The sequence below is a fragment of the Phascolarctos cinereus genome, unplaced genomic scaffold, assembly GCF_003287225.1.
Source record: "Phascolarctos cinereus isolate Bilbo 61053 unplaced genomic scaffold, phaCin_HiC Scaffold_3;HRSCAF=262, whole genome shotgun sequence".
In the NCBI taxonomy this organism is placed as follows: domain Eukaryota; kingdom Metazoa; phylum Chordata; class Mammalia; order Diprotodontia; family Phascolarctidae; genus Phascolarctos; species Phascolarctos cinereus.
The window spans coordinates 142,781,156-142,803,664 of record NW_027555736.1 but is presented as its reverse complement, the minus strand read 5'-3'; the positions used below and the strand labels follow the sequence as shown (position 1 = coordinate 142,803,664).

The 22,509-nt window shown below is 35.4% G+C and overlaps 1 protein-coding gene across 2 annotated transcripts in view; it reads right to left on the bottom strand.

Moving 5' to 3' along the window:
• Positions 1-22,509, bottom strand: part of USP3 (ubiquitin specific peptidase 3) — a 107,040-nt gene that overhangs the window by 25,017 nt on the left and 59,514 nt on the right. For both annotated transcript variants that reach the window (XM_020983974.2, XM_020983982.2), the window contains 5 exons: positions 15,572-15,655; positions 10,866-10,947; positions 4,944-5,026; positions 3,828-3,941; positions 3,196-3,309 (listed from right to left, as the gene is read on the bottom strand). In XM_020983974.2, coding sequence (XP_020839633.1) covers positions 3,196-3,309; positions 3,828-3,941; positions 4,944-5,026; positions 10,866-10,947; positions 15,572-15,655 — 477 coding nt within the window. The remainder of the gene's footprint in view (positions 1-3,195; positions 3,310-3,827; positions 3,942-4,943; positions 5,027-10,865; positions 10,948-15,571; positions 15,656-22,509) is intronic.

Genomic DNA, 22,509 nt, shown 5'->3' with positions numbered 1-22,509 from the left:
CATATTCTAGACAAAGAATATGGACTTATAGCCAAGAATAACTTTTATCCAGAAAACCTCAATTTAATCTGAAAGGGGGGGAAATGGACAAAGAAAAGAGGGGCATATTTCAAGCATTCCTCCTGATGAAAACACAATAACTGTGTAGAAACTCTGAAGTTCAAACACAGGAGTTAAGAGAAACACAAAAAGGTAAATCTGAATGACCATTAAAGAACTAAGCAAGGATAAACTGCTTACATTCTAATACACAGATAATACTTGTGTCCCCACTGAAATCTTTCATCAGCAGAGGTCAAAGAGAGAGACTAATTAGACAAAGACTTAAAAGTGATCCTATTATATCTTGACACTCTTAAGAAAAGAATGGAAAGAGAGGAGAAGAACACACTTGGGAATGAGGAGGGACAGTGGGGGGCAACTGATGCATGAATCTCATACTTATCTGAACTGATTAAATGAGGGAAGAATACACGCTGCACACAATTGTGTATGAAAACATATTGCACTTGACAGGGAAATGGGAGAAGGAAGAATTGGTCACTCAGTTAATAAACATTTATTAAGAGCCTGCTATGTGTCTCTGTGTGTGTGTGTGTGTGTGTGTGTATTTCTGTTACTCACGACATAAATATTAAGTGGCTCTTGAAGAAAGGTAAAGACCTAAGCTGGGAGACAGGAGGTGTGAATTTAAAACAAGGCAAACAGAATGAGCTGAGACACTAAGGCAGGAAATGTGTGTAAGAAATAGCAAAATTCTCAGGTCACAGAAGCAAAGGGACCCAGATAATAAGAAATGTGAGTAGACAGACACTGGGGAAGGTATAACCTTATAGAGGTCCTTAAAACACTAGCTGAAAAATTCTGGTATTCAAACAATGACATGGAAATTCATGTAGAATTTTTTGGTTTTTAATGTAGATTCTTCAGCAGGGAATTGATGTTATAAAAACCACGTGACAAAATTATTCAGGGAGGTACATATTAGTGACTGATAAGATACAAGAGGGACACCAACAGGATGTGATCATTTTGGTGGTTTTTATTTCTAAAAGCATTTCAAAGTAAAGAGTGTCTATTTTAAATAAAAATGTTTTTATTTTTCTACACATAGTTAGATTTTGTAGACTTTACAATTTAAGCCAGAGTCAACCTACCCTATATATGCTAATTGAGGCAAAAGCTATCACTTATTTGCCTGAAAAGAAATGTAAATAGAAACATCCAATAATTTATTACTTGTGTTGCCTTCTGTAGAGACTGAAATTCTTCTGGGATAAATGTGGTGAGACCTTTTTAGAAACCATTATTACATTAAAGAGAAAGTTTCACCAAGCTTTATCCACAATGTAATCAAGAGGCCAGGAAGGGACAACTGGAAAAGAGATAACAGATCTGACAAGGAGGAAAATTATCCCTCTTATCATGTAAATAAAGCCCATTCTTGATTCTTCAAGAGAACAAAGGAAAAACTTGGCTCAGAAAATTTTTCTGTTTCATCAGTGATTAAGGAAATCTACCAACTTCACCCTGCCATGCACAGAGCTCGCCTGTCTAATATTTCCCTCTTCCTTCAAACAGCTATACCATGTTCATACACTGGAACAATACAAACAAATATCAACCCTGAAAACTATATCCATCAAGCTTTTGCTCACCAGAAGAGCTGAGCCACCGGCAGAAGACGCAGGGGGGGAGACAAGTTTCTACAGAATACACCAGGCTGTGTCAGCGCCATGGCTAGTGGCCCCCACTTAATGAATATGAACACATTTTTGTTGGAATATATGGTGTAAAACAACAAACTTAACATATGGAGAAAATGCTAACCTTTGGGGCAAATAACTTAGATGACCCCAGCAATCTGTGCATAAATTCCTTTAGAGATGACAGGACTTGGAATTTTGGGACAAAGCTGACAGCAAATCTAAAACAGCAAATTTCTACTCTCATCCTGCCTTTTATTAAAGTAACTAGAAAATCTGTACAAAATTAAGTTCTCTCAGATTAAAGTTTAAATAGCATGATATCTGAAAGAATTTCCATAAAAACAAAGACCTAATGGTTGCTAATAAACATAGTGGTTGCTAAGTAAAACTGGTACCAGACATTTCTGTCATGTAGAATCAAGGCAAGGATTTCAACATTCAACAACTTCATAATATTTAGGCCACCATTAGGAAATGAGGCAGAATGTGTCAAGAAGTTTTCTAACAATGTCCGTTTTTAGGAAGGAAGAAGACACACTATAATATCATTAAAAACCTAAGGAGTAATGTGTCTTCAAAATAAGATGAATAAATTCAGGAGAAAATGGCCACACTTTGTGAATAACAAACATGTGAAGTACTGAAAATGTCATATTTCCAAATCTCATCTTGAACACTTCAGGGAAAGAGAGGTTGGATTTATCTGTGACAGTGAAATTATAAATTCTGAGGCTACTGAAATGAGCAATACTATTCTTGTGCTTTTTTGCCCATTGTTTGAATCTGATGAATGAAAATTCCTTCATTCCTAGACTTCACCTGAAACACATGCTACCGTCTGCCAAGAAATAAATACAGGCACCCTCCAAGTGTTCTCTTTCTCAAAAGTTGTTCACACACAAGTGCAGTGACACGTTGTAGAGTTTTACCACTTACTACACAATGCAATACAACTTAATACATTCTAAATGATTTCCAGTAAAGACTAAACTTTATAAAATTTACTAACAGCCCTTCTTTTTGTTCTGAAGTCATAAAACAATTAAAGATTATTTATAACGTATACACTTCTCATTATCATTTAACAATACTATGCTGAAGCACTTTGAGTTTCAAAGTAAGTTTCACCGATGTATTTCTTGTGAGTCTAAGACTATTTTAAAAGACAGCCCCTATTTAGAAATACCCAAATTCAATAAAATGTTTGCCCTTATAAAAAAACCCATGCTTCCCTGCAACAAACACAAATAAATGTTTAACTATGTTACTGAACCAAATAAAATTTGTTCTTCTAAGTAAATTTAATTTTTGCTTATCTCTAGAAATAAAAGTACACTCCTAAAACTGAATTAATGCCTTGACTAAGGACATCACTTAGACTTACATTATTTCTTCAGGTTACGTGAAGGTTTCAGGAACTAGTAACTTCCAAAAGTAGAAAGATGCATATGGCTGGTTTATAAAACTTTTATTAAATAGCACTTACCTAAAATTTGGCATGATTTTCCAAACAACATAAAATAAGGATTCGGGGCTAAATGCAGTTTGGCTGCCTTGCCATAAAGCACACAATGTTTTTCTAAACTCTTCTACCAAGGAACTAGAAAAGCAGGAAAGAAAAAGAAAAGATATCATTACCTCTAAAAATGCTGTTTTAACCTAAAATTCCTACAAAACAATATAGAAATAAAAACAAAGGCAAAACCCCCACATCCTACCTGCTTTCCTGACATGGAGTGCTTTCTCATATCTCTACTTTAGGGCCAAGTTTGGTCATTATAATTTCACATATAATTTCACAGCATTAAGTTCTGATTATTTTTTAAAGCCATGAGCTTTCTATTTATTACAATCACCAATTTTATAATTCAAATGTTACCAAACTCTCTGCAGAGTGCTAAATCCATTCTGCCCCAAAATAATGAAAGTATCACCCACTGAACAGTTGTTAAATGTTGTAAAATACATGTGACTGCTTGCTATTTGAACACACTGAGCAGCAACACTTTGAAAATTTCAGTTGTGCCTATTAGTTTACACACTACACAAAAAGCATTACAACAAGTCATTTTTTCCTCTCTGCTGAAAGCCAGAAAGAACATATTCCTATTAACTCACACATTGTTATCCCCTTGGCTCCTGGTGTGATAAGTCCGCCTCCCTGCTGTTTTCCCATTTCGTAATTCCACAGCTGGAAGTTCTTTGAAATAACAGCAAAACTGCTGAATATTACTGTTTTAAAAGCAAAGGCAAGGAGAAAAAAATGGTATGAGAAAAGAAATAACATAAGCCTGAGCAAAAAAGCAAGTAGTGCACAATTTATACTTGACACTTGGAAATGTTAGTCTATTTTTTTCCTTTGAATTGCACATAACACAACTATTTTTCAATCAGAAGCCTGATGTTTCTTTTTTAATAGTACCAAGACAAATGGGGTAATAGGAGAATTTCCCTGAGATGAATACACAAATTAAAGGGAGACAATGTTTTAAAACACTTTTCCTCTCTTTTTTAAACATCACCATCTATTCAGTCACTCTTCAGTTTTTCCATCATAGAAACAATCTCATTTTATCTTCTTTCAAGTGCTTTACCCCAGCAGAAGTCGGTGCTTTCTACTTCACTTAAAAAAAAAAGTTTCATAACAGTACCTTTCAACCTCTGGAGTAGATGTTTAGTACAGTAGAATAGAATGTCCTCGAGATCCCTTCCATGAAACTACATTTTATGTGCAACTGAATTAAAAAGAGTAATTTCTAAAAATCACTTCAGTGTCTGACTTCCCTTAGGTTAGGGGCTCTCTAAAGCAAATCCAACTCAATGGCAAACAGCCTTAGAGTACTATACTTATATTTATGCTATACACTAGCCAGAGAGGGAAGCAGAGTGGTGATTACAATTTCTTCCCCAGTGGGAGTACACACAGTGATTGGTAGTACTAGGTGAAGCTGAGATCATTTTTAAAGCTAATAGTTTAAAATTCCTCAAATATCAAATGATTTCTTCTCATGTTCTCAAGACAATATTTACCGGTCATCTTCTTGTCACTATGTTCCTTCTGATCTAGGATAGAAAGCACTTCTCTGACAATTCTCTAAATATACTAAGACACATGTGGTCCAACAAGATACTAAAATTTGCCACCTACACACAATTTCTCTAGATTCTGTTTGACACAATGGGGAAATACAGAATCCTTATGGCCCTGGGTTAGGCTATAACTGTAACTGTTACCTGAGGGACTGAAGAATAGCATTCATAAAACAAGTGTTCCCCAAATTCCGAAGGCCTGTAGTACAAAGCGCAGTGGTACTTCCCTACAAATTCAAAGTGAATGACACAGTCAGTAGGAGGTATTAATAACTGCAAGTAATAAACAATTGTTCCACACCATAATACTACCATTTAAAATAATGATGCTATATCAAATCAGAAATCAACTTTCCTGTCCAGGGGTATTTGTCAAGATGAACTTTTTCTTCTCTTCTATGTAAGTAGTACTGAAACACTTCCCACAGTTTGGAGAGATTCCCTAAGATGAATTTGTTTAACTTCACAGACAAAAAGACCTTAATATTTAACTATTTACAGCTATTCTAAATCATCATCTGCTCTATGCTTTTGTACATACATATGATTACATAGTTGTAAATCATGTTATACTACTACTACTTCATGTTCTGTTTTTTCCTAAACATTCTTTCATACATACATTTCTAGGTATCCACACACTTGCCAATTTTAATAGCCACATGATATTCCATAGCATTATTATATCATAGTTTAATTAGTCCCTATTGCTGGACAGTGGTTTTTCACAATTTTAAGCATTATAAACATCTCTGTACAAACCACCTGGCTTCTTTTTGCGATTATTCCCTTGAAACATAACACAACCAAAAACAGAATTGCCAGATCTAAGGGTATGAACATTTTTTTACAGCTATTACATATTACAGTTTCTCTCCTGAGACAAACATCTACTACAACCTATGATAATGTGACTATCTATTTCTCCATATCACCAATACTTTGTTTTTATTATTTGGATATATTTTCCCTCTACAAAATCCAACTCCAATGCTTCAACATGGTACAAGAGGTCACTCTGTGTCCCCAAAGCCTATACCAGTGATGCACAAGCTCTAGTAAGTTTACTATGCTGAAAAGACTTTGGGGATGGTCCCAGTGACGGTGTGTCTACTTTCTGAGAACCAGTCTAGGTAAGGTGAGGCTTATTAGCTGTAAGCTGATCATGTTAGGTAATGAATCTTTTGGCTATGCCCTTAAAAACAAAGTAACCGTATCCAAAAAGAAAACATTTGTCTTACATGACCTATTCTTGAAAATATCATACTTAATCTTAATGATCACCTCCTTCCCTTTATAAATGCTCACAAACTATCTCTTAATAATATGTGACCAAAATGTCAAGTGGCATTCCTGAAACCCTCTACTCCTGGCAACAGAACCAGGTTTGACCTTGGGAAATGTCTCTCTAACACTAACACAGCTTGTGTTTTGTCCTCACTTAGATAAAAATGGGAACAACTGAATTTGGTTCATTTCTGTATTTGCATCAGCTCATCTGCAAGCAAATACAACTTTGAACATAATGAGAACAGCACTCACCTCTAAGCCACAAGCAAGGGAATAGGGTCACTGTCTTTCCTTAGCCTAGCCTGTTTCCCATATATGACATTCTATCTCCCGCTTGTTTTTGAATGTTCTCCCTCCTTGCATTTGGGTCTGGAAATCTCCCTAGTTCTGTTCCAGGTTCAAGTCCTGTGCCACTTTCAATATGAGGATTTTCCAAATCACGTCAGTTTTTAATGCTCTTCTCCCCCAAGTCACTTTGCATGTACTTATCAGTGTCTCTACTGCTTCCTGCCAGTGGAATAAAAGCTGCTTGATAGCTGAGGATTTGTTTAGTAGTCTCAATGCCAAGCAGAGAGTCTGGCACAAAGAAGGTCTTTAATAAAATGCTTATTGAATTGAGCTGAATTCCTTATTACAGGGTGAGTGGAAGAGGGTGATGGTAGCAGTAAAGTCCTTCTATTAATGAAAACTGGTAAAAGTTCTGCAACTTACAGACTTAAAGAGCTGCCTGGGGCATTGAAATGTTAAGTGACTTGCCCAATGACATATGTATCTATCAGGACTGGAATCTGGGTCGTAGTGACTTGAGGCTAACTCTCTAACCATTATACCATACAGCACCATGCAATTACATGGTATAAGAAAAAAAAATGGACTGGGAGTCAGAAGACATGGGTTTGAATCCTGACTTTTATTTAGGATCACATGATTTTAGAGATGAAAATGCCCTAAAAGTCACGTGGGCCAGTCCCTTCACCCTAGAGAGAACCTTTTAAGTACCAAAGCAATGTTGACATCTTTATTATAATTCAGCTTTCCAGCAGGAACCAAAGCATATCTTCCTATTTAGTCATGTTCCCTTTATTTATCCTACTATGGTTTTTAAATTGCCCTTGAATAAACTTAATTTGTCCTGCGTTAAGCAAATATTTAACATTTTTACCACTATTATAAATAAAATCTTTTTTCATTCCACTTGTGGGACTATACCATAGGAATACAATTGATTTTATGGGCTCTTCTCTAACACTCTAAAATCTATGAAGGCAAGGACTATGTTTGATTTTTTCCACTTATCTCTCAGCATTAGTAGGCACTCAATATATTTTGCTGAATGAATGAATTCAATCAAATCTTCTATCTTAGAACACTTGCTACGATCACAAATTACTACTAGCAAACTTTCTGGTTAATTTCTAAGTACAAAATAATATTGGGGAAAAAAAGTTAATGAAATATGATATTACCTAAGTACATAATGGTGATATAGCAAAGAGGGAAGGTGATTGCAAGAGCAATCAGGGAAAGCTTTTTGCAGTAAATGATCTTTGAAATCAATATTTTACAACCCAAAAGGGCAGGAAAGGCTTGCAAGCAAAGAGCCTGCTTAGAGGCACGGATTGCTTGAGAGACTGCTTGAGAGATTGCCAGCATGAGTGTTTCAGTCCCTAAGAATGACATCAGGGAATGAAGGGTACAGAAAATCTAGGAGCTAATTACTGAAGTCACTGAGCAAGTTAAGGGGAAGTGCCAACAGCTGGTAAATGACAGCCACAAGGACAGTGAAAGAAGAATGGGAAAGGAGGTATAGGGATAGAGATCAGACTTTCACACCTATCAAGGTAAGTAGAGGGATTTGTAGAAAAAAGAGTGGCCTCTAGTGAACAGGATTACAAAGGAGCTGGTATCATGAGAGGAAAGCCAAATTTCTATCAAATGGAGGTAGGAGAGTTTGTTCACAATAAGAGCGGGGGGGGGGGGGAGCTAGGTGGTGCAGTGGATAGAGCACTGGCTCTGGATTCAGGAGGACCCAAGTTCAAATCCAGCCTCAGACACATAACACTTATTGGCTGTGTGACCCTGGGAAAGTCACTTAACCCCACCGCCTAACCGAAAAACAAAAACAAAAAGAGCAAGGGTTCCAAAGGCCACAATGGAATTGGCTGAACTGAGTTAGAATAAAACTGGGAAGAGTAGGAATGATGAGAATAGGTTGAGGATTTTAAATTCTGTAATATAAGCATGCTGCTTAAAACTTAAACAGTGGACCAAACATATGGACCAAAACTGGAGAATCAGTACAACAGAAAAAGACTCTCTTAAAAGAATAAGTTGATAAAAGCTTTGCAGAAATGTTCAGAGAATTGGTTGACTTCATTTCTGTAAAGAGTTTTTGGTAGTTGAATCCATATAGTTCTTGCATGTTATCTTGGTAGGTAGACTTCCAAGTATTTTATATATTCCATAATCTTTTAAATGGAATTTGTCTATCTACTATTGAATTTTACTGGATTTATTTTTTATCCTACAACTTTAATCGATTCAAATAATTTTTTTTTAAGCAAATGGGGTTAAGTGACTTGCCCAGGGCCACACAGCTAATAAGTGTCAAGTGTTTGGTCTGAGGCCGGATTTGAACTCAGGTCCTCCTGACTTCAGGGCCAGTATTCCATCCACTGCGCCACCCAGCTGCCCCTGATTCAAATAATTTTTAGTTGACTCCCTGAGATTCTCTAAGCAAAAAGCAATTTTTTTCTTTGCCTATGCTTATTCCTCATTTTCTATTTATTGATCTGGCTAACATTTCTAGTCCTATATCAAACAGTAGTAGTGACAAAAGACATTCTTTTTTTACCCTCGCTCTTACTGCAAAGGCCACAGGTTTATCTTTATTACATATAAAGAGTCAACAGTCAATGGGCTCTTGGTTTTAGATACATACTACTATGTTAAGGGAAAGGTTAACTTTTCCTATGTTTTCCACTTTGTTTTCTTTCCTAAAAAGACAAAAACAAAATACAGAAATGGTATTTGTATTTTGTCAAAAGCTTATTCTGTATTTATTGATATCATCATGACTTTTGACCAGCCTTGAACTCCTGGTATACATCCAACCTCATCATAGTGTATGACCTGTGATATTTTGTTGAAGCCATTTTGCTAATACTAATATTTTATTTAGAGGTTTTGTATAAATATCAATTAGCAATAATGTTCCCTAGTTTTCTTTCTTTATTTTGATTGTCCTTGTTTTACATGAAAAAACCATATTTGTTTCATAGAGAGTTAGTAGGATCTCTTCTTTTTCTATTTTTGCAAATAGTTTGTATAATACTGAAACAAGATTTTCTTCAAATATTTGATAGAATTCACTTGTAAATCCACTTGATTTTTTTTTCTTTTTGGAGTTCATTTGTGATTTATTTTCCCAAGATCAAGGTGTTTAAATTCCCTATTTCTTCTAACATTAATCTGGGTATTTTATGTCTTTGCAACTAATCATTCATTTCATTTAAAGTGTTGGTTTTGTTGGCATATAGTTAGGCAAATAATGTTCTTTCCATGAAACAAATCTACATTCATCTTAGAGCATAAAACTGGAGGAAAATTATTATTAATCTGAGTTTTCTGAAGAATTATATTTAGTTAATTTTCTACCATCAATAGAAGGTCCTGAATAATAAAGTTATGGAACTATACTAAAATTTTAAAGACTTGCATCTGAACTCAAAATCTTATAAAAGTGAATGTTGAAAACTATCTTTACATGTAATTGGAAAAAATAAAATACTATTAAGGGGGAAAAAAATAAAATTATGGTATTTCCACCTTAAAAAAAACCCCTTGTATCCAAGAAGTATTTTTAATAGTATCTTATTTTTCAGAGCACCACTGTAAAGAGATACAGTGCTAAAGCAAGCCACATGTACTTGAACTGACTGAGAAATACAATAAAAGAGAAGCTTAGAACACTTAACAACCTCGGAGTGAATCTTGGAACATTACAATTTAAGTCTTCTAACCACAAATCGAGGTCTTTTCCCACTAAACTATCGTTTCTTGTTACTCAGATCTCTCAATATAAGTAATCAAGTATATAAGAAGTTTTCATCCAAGTACAAATTTTGGGGATTTGTTATATACAGTTATTGCAGTCTGGATCACCTTCCTGATCCAGGCTTTGAGAGGTAAGGGAAATAGAGAAAACAAGAGCAGTTTGTAATAACAATGTTACCACACATTTGTGTAGCAGTTTACAACATACATACAGTTTTCAAGGTTCTTTAGGTCTCAAACATTCTATAAGGGAGTTAGGGGAAATTTTATTATGAGATAAGGAAACAGACTCAATGATGTTAAATGACTTTCCCAAAAGTTTCAGCTTATTAAATAGAGAAACTACTATAACTAGATTTCCTGACTCAAATATTCTTTCACTTACTTGTCTTTATACTTTGGGTAAGTACATGGTTAGTGAGAACCTTGACATGTAGATTCCACTTTGTCCATTTTAGTCTCTCCTACCAGAGAGGTTCTATGGCCCCTGGATCTCCTGTCTATCTATATAATCTCACTTCCTTAACCTTTCCTCAACTTCTTACTCTTCTTCAATAACATTTGCATAGCTCCAAAGATCCTTGTCAGAATGCACTCAAAATCCAGCCTTGGATCATTTATAGGAATCTTCAAGAAGTATACTGCAATTGTAGTACTGTGTCAAAATAACAGCTAAATCATACCAACTAATTGATCTCAGAACAAAGTTTAATTACTTACATTTACTTTCAACAACTTGCTGTTTAGAGATGAGTTTTCCAAAAGTTTCCTTTTCCTATGTCTGTCCGCTGTAAAAGCTGAACTATAGAGAAATAAATTAGATATTATAAAACCTAAACAAAACAGATTACGGTTTTAAAGATACCCAAGTAGTTGAATGGCACTCCAGAGTAGAGGCTTTGTTTCCATACACACACACACACACCCCCATCCTCCCCTCCTGGAGGTATGAAATGACTCAAAGCTGCATTTAGCTGGAAAGTCTTCTCTCCTAGCCCTCTCCCTGTACCCCACCGCATGTTACAGACTTCCACCTCCCAAAATGTTCGCTTTTCTTGCATTGGAGGATTCGGGTGGGGAAGAATAGCTTCTGAACACAAAAAGTCTGGGGTACACTAAGCTAATATTATCCTTCAGGAGCCATAATTTTTAGTCCAGAATGTGCTAATTCCTTGCTTTAACATATGGCTTTGAAATTTATAGTAAACATTTGCCTTAAAACAAGTAATACCTTCCTGAAGAATTTATTCAAAATGAAGTGGGTACCCTAAAGTAAATATAAATTAGCATGAAAGTTCTGAACTAAGATAACTCAACCTTTTGCTAGATAAAAGGAATGCTTTACATGGAATTTATCCAAGAGCAACTTCTCATCTTTCAAAAGTTATTCAAATGTCAAAAATTACTTTTAAGTTGCTATATACTTGGCTTACCAATCAAAAAAAAGAAAAAGAGCTACATAAGCTAACACTGACTATTGGTGTACAATTTTCCCCTCTCTTGAAAAAGGTATCCCGTTCGTAATACTGTATCCAGTCAATTTCCACAGAATAACTACATAAATAATAATATTACAGATTACAGATTCTAGTGATATCCAGTCAAATACTACAAGGCTTAAAAACATGGCCAGAAAGAATTACATCAGAACTGTGTGTATTCTTTTGTCTTTTTTGTCTTTTTAAATATAAGCGCGATCTATTTCCATTTTCTCTAGCATATGGGACAAAGTGAATTATTGTTGACCACAACTGTTTTTTAAAAAGTGTGGGTCAATGTAGAATAAGATAAAAATAAGAATTCATTCTGCTTCTAAACAAGCTATCTGCTTTAGGAAAGCTATAATTCTACAACTAGTTCACAAGAATTGTGTGACCCTAAATGTTTAAAACAAGAGACACTATGCCAACCCTCAAACATCTTTTAAAATCTGCAGCTATGTCCATTATGCAGTGTCAGGTTTATAATCACCAATTATAATCGCTGCCATAACTCTAACATATAAAAATGGCAGACTTAGTAGTCAAGAAACTGCACTGGCAACATGATACTAACGTTGTTTGTTTTTTAAAAAGGCAAATAAAACGTATTAGTCTAAAATGTAAGAACCACTAGGTAACACTCTAACAAAAAATGTTCTTAATCTTTATTGGTTGAATTTTGGGATCTAAAATTAAGACGCAGAAAGCTTATCCAAGCTTATATGCAAAAATATTTTAAAGTCAGGACCTTGATCCATATAAAGAAAAAAGGTACTACTATTTAATATACCTCAAAACAGAATATAAACTAGTTGAGGATAGGGCTTATTTCCTTTCTGTTGTGATATCCTCAGTCTTAAGTTCCTGGCACATAGTAGATCTTCAATAAATGCTTGTGGACTGATTTTGTTTTATTTTGCTTATTTAAAATTACCTACACTCTTATTGCTAGCTAAAGTGATTCCTAAACTTGTTCAAAGACTTCTTTGACCTCTAAGGCCGTTTCTACAAGGAGGGAGCAAACAGTGAAGTTCTTCACTATTAAAATGAATGGCCAATTCAGCTGAAGCAATCAAACAGTGAGCCTGAATTTACAGATTACCTTATCAGACTGCAGACTGCCTGAGGTTTCTAAGGCACATCTAATACTCATACCTATTTTTTTTTTGCCTCAGTGTCTTGTAGTCAAAGTATCTTTACTTTTATAACATCATGTTAATTCTCTTTCCTCTAAAAAAAAAAATCACTAAAAAAGTAAAAATCCTCTAGCATTTCTTCACTTGATAATATCAGAAATTTGATTTTCACAACAATCCTGTGAAACAGACACTACAAGCATTATTTCATTTTACAAATAGGACAGTAAGAGAGAGAGGGTTTATACCCAGATCCATCTAAATGCACGTTGAAAACTTTCCACTAAGCCATGTTACCTTTCTGAACTATAGAACTAATCAAAAATTTCATCTTAAAAAATTCAGTTAAATTTTATTTTCCACCACAGATTTGAATCTATCTTAATGAAGCTCAAGTACAATGACACAGTAAAAAGACCAAAAAACTTAGAAGTCAAAATAACAAGGTTTGAATTCTGTTGTTGCTACTTACAACTTGTGTCTTCCTAGCCTCCCTGGGCTGCAGTTTCCTCATTTGTAGGGTTGTGGCCAGGAGTGGGAGTATTTAGATGATCTCCAGCATCCCTTCTAGATCTAAAATTTTTTTACCCCATCTCCCCCAAAAAACACAATAAAGCACACCTACAATAATGGTTATCTAGCCCTGAAAAAAAGCACCTGAGGATTTTTTCATCTTCTTAAATGGCGGCAATCCAATTTAACAAGCATTTATTAAGCACTTGGAAGGTACTATTAGGCTGTAGCAAGAGGAACTGAGTAAGGCAGATAGTCCATGGGACATTTCACCTGCTAAAATGATCTTGAAGTGAAAAGAAAAAGTGATTTTTCCATTGAAATTTTTAATACCTTTACTAGACTACATTTGCTTCACTTTTTTTTCTTTGAGAAAAATAAGAATAACATTAAAAAAATTATGATGTAATAGCTACCCACTAATTTCAGAAAGAATAAAGGCAAAGCAAAATACTTATTGTACCATTACTATTTCAGAAAATTCTAAAACAAAAAAAGTAACACTCTCTATCACCCAGGTCCCTCAGTATCTTGTAGGTGATAAACTGTAGGAAAAGCCAATGATTTGGGTGTATGTATGTAGTATATGTATGCTCCATGTTCTTTAAAACAGAGTTCATTGTTAATTTCCTAAAACTGAATACTGAACCATCTAAAAAGTAACAGCTGTGCCTATTATGTCATAAACACTAAAGTAATGAATTTCTTGGAAGAAAAGCTCCAAAGAGAACAAATCAGTAAATATATTTTAATGCCAAAATCTGAGTTTTAAGATTTTGTTTTTGTTCATTTATTTTAGAAAATAAAAAATACTGTCATTCTTCCCTTTGATTCCAAATACATCAAAACATAGTCGACTGCAAATATAATCAGTGTCTCAAAAAACTGAACAATGTTTAATTAAAATACATGAACTACCACTAATAAGAACTAAAGCATCATAGGATCAAAGAGTCAGAGCTACAGCAAACCTCAGAAGTCATCAAGTTCAGCCACCTCATATGACAAATGAGGAAACTGAGGCCCACAGAAATGAAGTACCTTGCCCAGCATTACACAACCAGCAAGTGTCTCTGGCAGGTCTTCCCGAGTAAAAGGCCAGCACTCCATCTGCTCTACTATGTGGCCTTTCTAGTAAGCTTCATGTAAACTGGAGGACACTTCCTTCAGGGGTGCAATTTTAAAATGTTCTTTTAGCAATACCACCAAGTTGTGTGAGTGCTTCTGGTCTATTTTAAAAACACTTTTAGTGAACTAACTGCAAAGAAAAACAGGTAGCTAGTTACTCATGACAAAGAGTGACTATCAGGTTATAAATTTCAGTCATTAGGCTTCTAGAGCCACAATTCAGTACCACAGTGACCTTCAGACCCAGAGAACTGTCAACGGGACTTTTACTCATGGCTTGAAGCCTGGAAGATGGCAACTCATTTCTAATAAATTACATGTGCTTGTTTATTCTGAAAATAATATTTATCCATATATAGATGTTTCAATACATTCTGACAGTTAAAGGCAACTCACAACTCCATCACACCTACTGAAGTGACCTTCTGAAGGTCATGCTAAAAAGGGAAATTGAGGGATTTGGTATCCCAAACAGTTATACATTTAAGATAACTAGGCACGTGACAGTCAAAGCTCCACCTTTTTAGAAACAGTTTCAGTATCTTTGCTGCTATTAAACTGGCCTTAGATTATTTTGAATGATAGAAGACATACTGAAAAGTATCAGCCTGAACCACAGGTAATTCTAGTTTATATATTCTATGTCAGTGGTTTTATAAAACCCTTTTCATGTATTTTCTTTCCTCCACCTACACTCCCTGACCTGCTCCTCTGAAATCATTGCCTGTAGTGGTTGCCCATAGTTGGATAAGAAATAATAGATTAGAATAGTCTAGAACAGAATAGAAACTAACAGATGTATAACACACCAATGAACATCATTATAGAGATAAGAATCTTCTAGAAATTTTCAGAAATTTATATATTTTAATTATACTGAAACATATTTATGATATTCAAGAAGGGGGAAAAGCCACTTTAAATTATATTCCTCTACATCAGTGGGTGTCAAACTCAAAGAGAAATGGGGATCACTAAATCATACATATGGATTCCTGCAGGTCATATATTGACTTTGAAAACTACATGTTAACATTATCTATGTTCAACTGTATTTTTATTCATTTTGTTAAATTTTTCCCAATTACATTTTAATCTCACGCAGGCCCACTAGTAAATGTCAGTTCTTTGCCATTCAATTTTTTTTTCCCATTTGCATATTACTTACTTTTCCAAGTTCTGTAAATGTTCTCTGACTTTCTGTACCAGTCCCAGCTTGGTATCATTTACCACAAAATCATCACAGCGATAACTGCAAAGAAAATATTCATCAACACATGTCAGAAAACCATAATAATGAAATCATTCAATGGTTTAGCTACCGCTAAGATGATCATATGTTTTTGTGGGTCCTTACTATGGGTGGTCAGTTTTAAGAACACAACTGGAATCTAATGGAATGTTTTATCAACACTAAATATACAACTGTCGTAGAGAGGTCCTTTTCACATTTTTCTACATATATAGATCATAGTTTTGTTACAAAGTCTGTACAATTCCTCTTTCTAAAACAAAGCACGGCATGTTTTTAGTTTTTTAATTCTCTTAATATAAAAAAATGTAGTAAAAAGCTCAAGTCCTATTTAAGTTACTTCAAACCTAAAGTTACCAAATGTGATTATATTGTATATAGCTTAAATCAAGGCACTGAGGGAGGAGTCTTTAAATGAACAGGGAAGGAACCACACATTTGAATAATCTCCAGTAAGGTTTAAATAGAAAAGTACAATTAAAACATGTACATAATTAAAATTTTTAAATAAATTATAATCAAAAAAATTAAGTTTACTTTATATGAGTTTCTGAGGTAAAAGAGGAATTATACCAATAAATAGGAATAATCATTCTCTTTGAAGTATTAACTCTTAGAAGAAATGTGCAAAATGTGTGGGAAAAATGGCTGTCACTACAAGAAACTGGTAACTACCTCAAGGGAAGGAAACATTTCTGCAAAGTCATCATATAAGCAGATAATGTGAGAAATCACATATACCAATTCCACTAATGCTGCAATCATGAACAAATTTTTGTCTTGGGACAAAGCCAATACGAACAAAAAAAGAATCAAAGTGATACCAAAATATTTTCCAGAGTATACAGGAATCACGTACAGTCAAACATTTATTATACCCACTGCCAAATAATGAGTAACACTGTCACTCTTAGCTGACAAGACTTTGGAAGCATTAGTTTTACAGAACTTTAACTACCTTTTAAGGTCAATAAAATTTATTTTAAACATCTATTGCAATGCACTGCACTAAGTGCTAGAGCCAAGTATAATGACACCTGCGACACGAAGCCTTCTCTAACTTCTTCCCTTCCTCTCCCCCTCATCAGTAATGACTATTTCAACCATACCCCTTTATTTGGACCTTTCTAATGCACTTACATCTTATTCTGCATCATAGTTATTTGTGTATATGTAATATTTGCTCTTAGATTGAAAATTCCACAAAGGTAGAATGAGATCATGTCTTATCTAAACTTTGTCTTTTCCAAGGTTGAACATAATGTTCTGCACCTGTAGGTGTTTAGTAAGTGTCAATGAATCCAAATGTATCCCATGTTCCTGAAACTGACCAAAATAAAAGGAGAAATACAATGGTGGGACAGGGATGGGAAATGGATCTGTGCTTTCACTGGTATAAGGAACTCCTAGGAAAGAAATCCCCTCTAGAATTTCAAGTTGACACTACTGGCAGAAATATCTAACACATCCACTAATTTATTAATAATCACTAAATATTTTCTTCTGAAATATGCAAGGAATAAGGTGAGGTGTTTTTGTTTTTTTTAAAAACTTCTGTGGTATGGGACTGTAGTCTCAATTCAACCTCTATGTTTATAAACAGCAACCTTGGGCAAGTTATTAAATACCTTAATTTCTAGACCTCTAAAATGGAAATATTTGCCCTTTTAAAATATTTTTATTGATAATTATGCTTAGATACAACTGATGCTATCCAACAACCTTTTAAAACCTTTTTAATATTTTCTTCAATTAAGAGAGTATTTTTCCCAATTACATATAAAAACAATTTTTAACATTTGTTTTTTAAATTTTGAATTCCAAATTCTTTCCCTCCCCTATACCCTGCCCCCTCCCTGAGACAGCAAGCAATTTTACATAAGTTACATATGTGTAATCATACAGAACTTATTTCCATATTATTTATGTTGTGAAAGAAAACACAGACCAAAAAAAAAAAACACCCCACAAAAAAAATGAAGTAAAAAATAGTATACTTCGATCTGCATTCAGACTCCATCAGTGCTTTTCTCTGGATGTGGATACCATTTTTCATTATGAGTCCTTTGGAATTGTCTTTGACCACTATATTGCTGAGAATAGTTAAGACTGAGTCATTCACAGTTGATCACTGCACAATATTGCTGTTACTATGTACAGTGTTGTCCTTCTACTGCTCACTTCACTTTACATCAGTTCACATAAGTCTTCCCAAGTTTGCCTGTCTCACAGGGAAAACAATCATTTTTCTTATTTTTTCCATACTGTTGGGTATATTGTATCATCTTAGGTTCACCCTGATGTGCATTTCTCTAACCACTAAAGAATTTGAGAACCTTTTTATGTGGTTATTAACAGTTTGAATTTTCTCCTCCAAATACAAGTAGTTCCTAATCCTTGAACACAATACTCGGGAGTATAGACTATACTTACAGATATGTATGAACTGTTGCTTAATTTTTATCAACACATTTTGTTTTGACACAACAGATGTTTCCTACAAACAATCACATAAATCTTCAAAGAACTCCCACCTAAGACAAATTATGTAAAACCTGTAACTGGATGATTAAGGCCAGGAGTACCTGTCATTCTCCAATATGTAGTGTGCTGACTAAAAAGGGCCATGTGCTTTAACTTTAATAATATAATACCAATATAGGCCCTTTCTGTTCTACCTGAGTTTTGTTGCTTTTTAGTATTGTGTTTCTTTACACCGCTGAAGTGACAGACAGCATGGTGGTGCCCTCAACAAAAACAAGCAAGTTCAGAAGGTGGGGACGTGTGGAATTTAAGATGCCTACTGGACTCCAGGTTGAAATATCCAATAAGCAGCTGGTGATCTGGTATTAGAATTCGGGAGACTAGGAATTAGTATAGAGATAGATGAATGAATAAACATTTATTAAGCACATAATCTGTGTCAAGTATTGTGTTAACTACTGTGGAAACAAATGCAAAAAGCAGGAACTTCCACGCCAACATACCTGTCTCCTTCAGAGGCAGACCATCACCCAGCTCCCACGTACCTATTCCAATAAAACTCTGAACTGAAGTTTACTTTAGACTAAATGACAATCAAGAAATCCCATGAGAAACTGCAGTAAAGTTACTTCTTCCAATCCAAAACTTCTCTAAGTCAGCCAGAAGCCCACAGACAATAGGAAAAGGAGGCCCCACCAACAAAGTCAACGGACAAGGCAAACTCCAAGCAAGACCAAAGAGACACGGGTGACCTAGAACACTCCATGTCCATATTGAACAAGGCAGAAGGACTCCCCTGACAAAGCCCAAGGATGGTCAGAAAGCCTGGAGATGGCGGGTGAGAGGTGGAGTGGTGATACAGCTTGGAAGGCTCAGAGATGGACAAATACTGAGCAGCACAACGCTGCAGTGCTGAGAACAATACACCACAAGTCCAAGAGCTCTGAGGACCTTAACACCATTTTTATAGGCCAAAAAAGTCCCTAAAAAGTTAATGTTTTGGAATAGCCAGGTGGCACAGTGGATAGAGCTCTGGCCTTGGAGTCAGGAGGACCTGAGTTCAAATCTAGCCTCAGATACTTGACACTTACTAGCTGTATGACCCTGGGCAAGTCACTTAACCCCAAATGCCTCACCAAAAAAGCACAAACAAAAAAAAATCTAGTGTTTTGCAAACCATAAGGGGGCACATAAAGGTTAGTTGTTATTGTATTCCTACTCTACTCCACCCTCCAACTAGACTATTTACCATCCCTTATATATGCCCAAAGCTTTGTTTCCTCTGTGCTTAAACTTCCACTAAAACCTGTTTTTCAATGTTAGTCCCATCTAACCCTGTGAAAGCCTAGTTATCTTAGATACCCATTGCTATCTACAGGAAAACTATTTTACAGCATTTGTCTTTACAATCCAAATGTGCAACTCTTCTATGTAGGCTTCACTCATACCCTCTGATGCGGAGTCCCTAACCTATTTCTGTTTTTTCAAGTCCAGTCTCACCTGCAGCAGACTGCCTTCACCACAACTACATCTCCTCCTTGGGATCCCATGTCATATTCCTGGGATATTTAGTCATGAGAGATGAATATTTCCAGTACTTTCTAGAAATTACTGAAAATGTCCATCCCTCATGACTGCAAAAAAAGAGAGCAGCATTTCCCTGGGTGCTTCTCTATTTGTAACATTAGAGATGGAGAAGCAATCAAATATGCCAAAGAAAGCCTGTCCCACTTTATGAAATCACAGCTTTTGCCTTTATCACTGAGCTGGCCTGGTGGGAAGATGAGGAATGAGGGAGAGCTAAGCAAGCCTTAGCCTTTTTACAGAACCATCATGGAAATTAAGGTCTAGTGTGTTCCTTAGTTATGTATTTCTTTTCTTCCCCAAATTGGAAGTGTTGGCTCACTGATTTAGTCGTATACTCTTGCTGCCTCTGTCCCAGGATGTCAATTCAACTGATTTAACTCCAAAATAGAGTAGTTTTGATAGAAAAATCTACTAAATTGGGTGCTGGGCAAGTAGCTGGTTTCTAGTCCCAGATCTGCTACTAGAAGCTGTATGAATAAATAAATCATGTCAATTCAACAAGCATTTATTAAGCACCTGCTATGTGCCAGGCTCTATGCTAGGGGCTGAAGATATGAAGGGAAAAAAATCAAACTGAGGGGCAGCTAGGTAGTGTAGTACATAGAGCTCTGGCCTTGGAGTCAGGAGGACCTGAGTTCAAATTGGGCCCCAGACACTAGAGCCTTACTACCTGTGTGATCCTGGGTAAATCACTTAACCCCGACTGCCTCAGCAAAAAATAAAAATAAAAATCTAACTGTTCTTGTCCTCAAAGAACTTACATTCTACTAGAGGGAAACAATATGTTCATAGATACATTCTCTATATAAATAGATAGATATAAAATAAATAGAAAGTAATTTTGGGAAGTAGAGAATACTAACTAGGAGAACCAGGAAAGGACTCTTGTGGCACTTAAACTATGCCTTGAAAGAAGTGAGAGATTCCAATAGGAGGTAATGAGGGGATATTCCAGGCATCAGGCTAGGCTGTGAACAGGAACAGAAGTGAGGGACAGAATGTCATGTATGGGGAACAGCAAGCAAACCAGTCTGGCTGGAACATATAGCACATAATGAAGAGTAACATGAAATCAATCTGGAAAAATAGAGGTATATTGTAAATGGCTTTAAATGGCAAACTAGAGGAAAAAGAGAGTCACTGAAGTTTCTGGAACAAAGGAATGACAGAATCTCTGAATTAGAAAGGACCTTAAAGACGACAGAGTCTGATCTGAACTTGGACAGTAAGATCCTCTATAACACCTGCAATAAGCAGTCATCCATCCAGGCTTGCTTAGAAGATCCACTGTCTCTCAGGGCATCCTACTCCAGTTCTGGCTCTCTACAATCATCACAGAATCTCTCCTTACAACAAGAGTTACTAGGCCTCTCTTTGACTTCCACCCACTGCTCCTCATTTAGCCCCTGGTACCAAGGACAAAGTCTGGCTCTTAGGTACAATGTGAATTAGACTGAGTCTCGGACTCTCATAAAAGCTTTAAAAATAAAAATATTTCTTTTTATGATAAAAAAGGTCCTTTTAAATAAATTTCAACTATATACCATGTTTACTAGCTGACTTTTTAAAAAGTTGAGGTGATTTTCTTTACACCTTTTTACAAGAAAACAAATAAACTATATATACAGTATATATAAGACAAATTATCTACAAGTAGACAGAATGCTATTATATATAAATCTGTTTACCATTTGTATGGTATAAGGATATATACAGAGAAAGCATACAGAATATGGGACAAGGTTTTTCTAAATCATCCCAAGATATGTTCAATTAGTGCCAAATTCTCATTTAAAACAGAGTAAACTTCTGGTGAATTTCCTGGCCCTTCTCCGCTTCAGGGAACATCTGAGAGACATGGCAGCCAGTAAACATGGTCTTTTGTGATTCTCCTGATTTCTATATATCACAGTCTGTAGAAGTTCTAGCTATCTCAAGCAGATGAAAGGGAATAATTTTTCCTGTTTTAAATTTTTATCCAGTGAAAATTTGTTTCATTAGAGGGGGGAGAAAGGTCTTATTCCCTTGTCAATTTGAAAAACTTAAGAAATGGAAGATATGTCTGACTTCAATGCTTGTCAATTCTGTCAGAACAGGAAACTTTCAAAATAGAGAAATTCCATGTTCTAAGTCATACACTGAGAAGTTAAAAAGATATTTCCAAACGATCCTTCTATTTATCAAAAAATAAGGAATGGGGCAGCTGGGTGGCGCAGTGGAGAGAGCACCAGCCCTTAAGTCAGGAGGACCTGAGTTCAAATCTGGCCTCTAGACCAAACATTTGACACTTAACTAGCTGTGTGACCCTGGGCAAGTCACTTAATCCCAACTGCCTAAAAAATAAAAAATTTTTTTTAAAATAAGGAATAATAATCACCCTTTACCTGAAATATTATCTATCAAATTCAGTTTGATCAGCTTTAGTCAGCAAGTTAGAATTGTATAGCACACCTCCAAAAAGAGGACAACTGTGGGCACTGATTCTTATAATCCACTGGCTTTATAACAGACTTGGAAATGTGAGTGTGGTAGGATAGGAAGGAAATGGTATTTGTTAGAGTGTAAATTGCCCAAATTAATTTAAGAGGATATTTTTAATGCCAGAAGAAGACAAAATGTCCTGTTTGTATTTTAGATGGCAGCATACAATGCTAACAAAACAAATTGTTACTTTAGGTTATTTCATATATAACAAAAAGAGAAAAGTTTAAAATTTCAAAGTAATATTTTTCAGGCAGCACAGGTCTTTAAAATTTAAAGAAGAATGTCCAGGCAACTAAAAA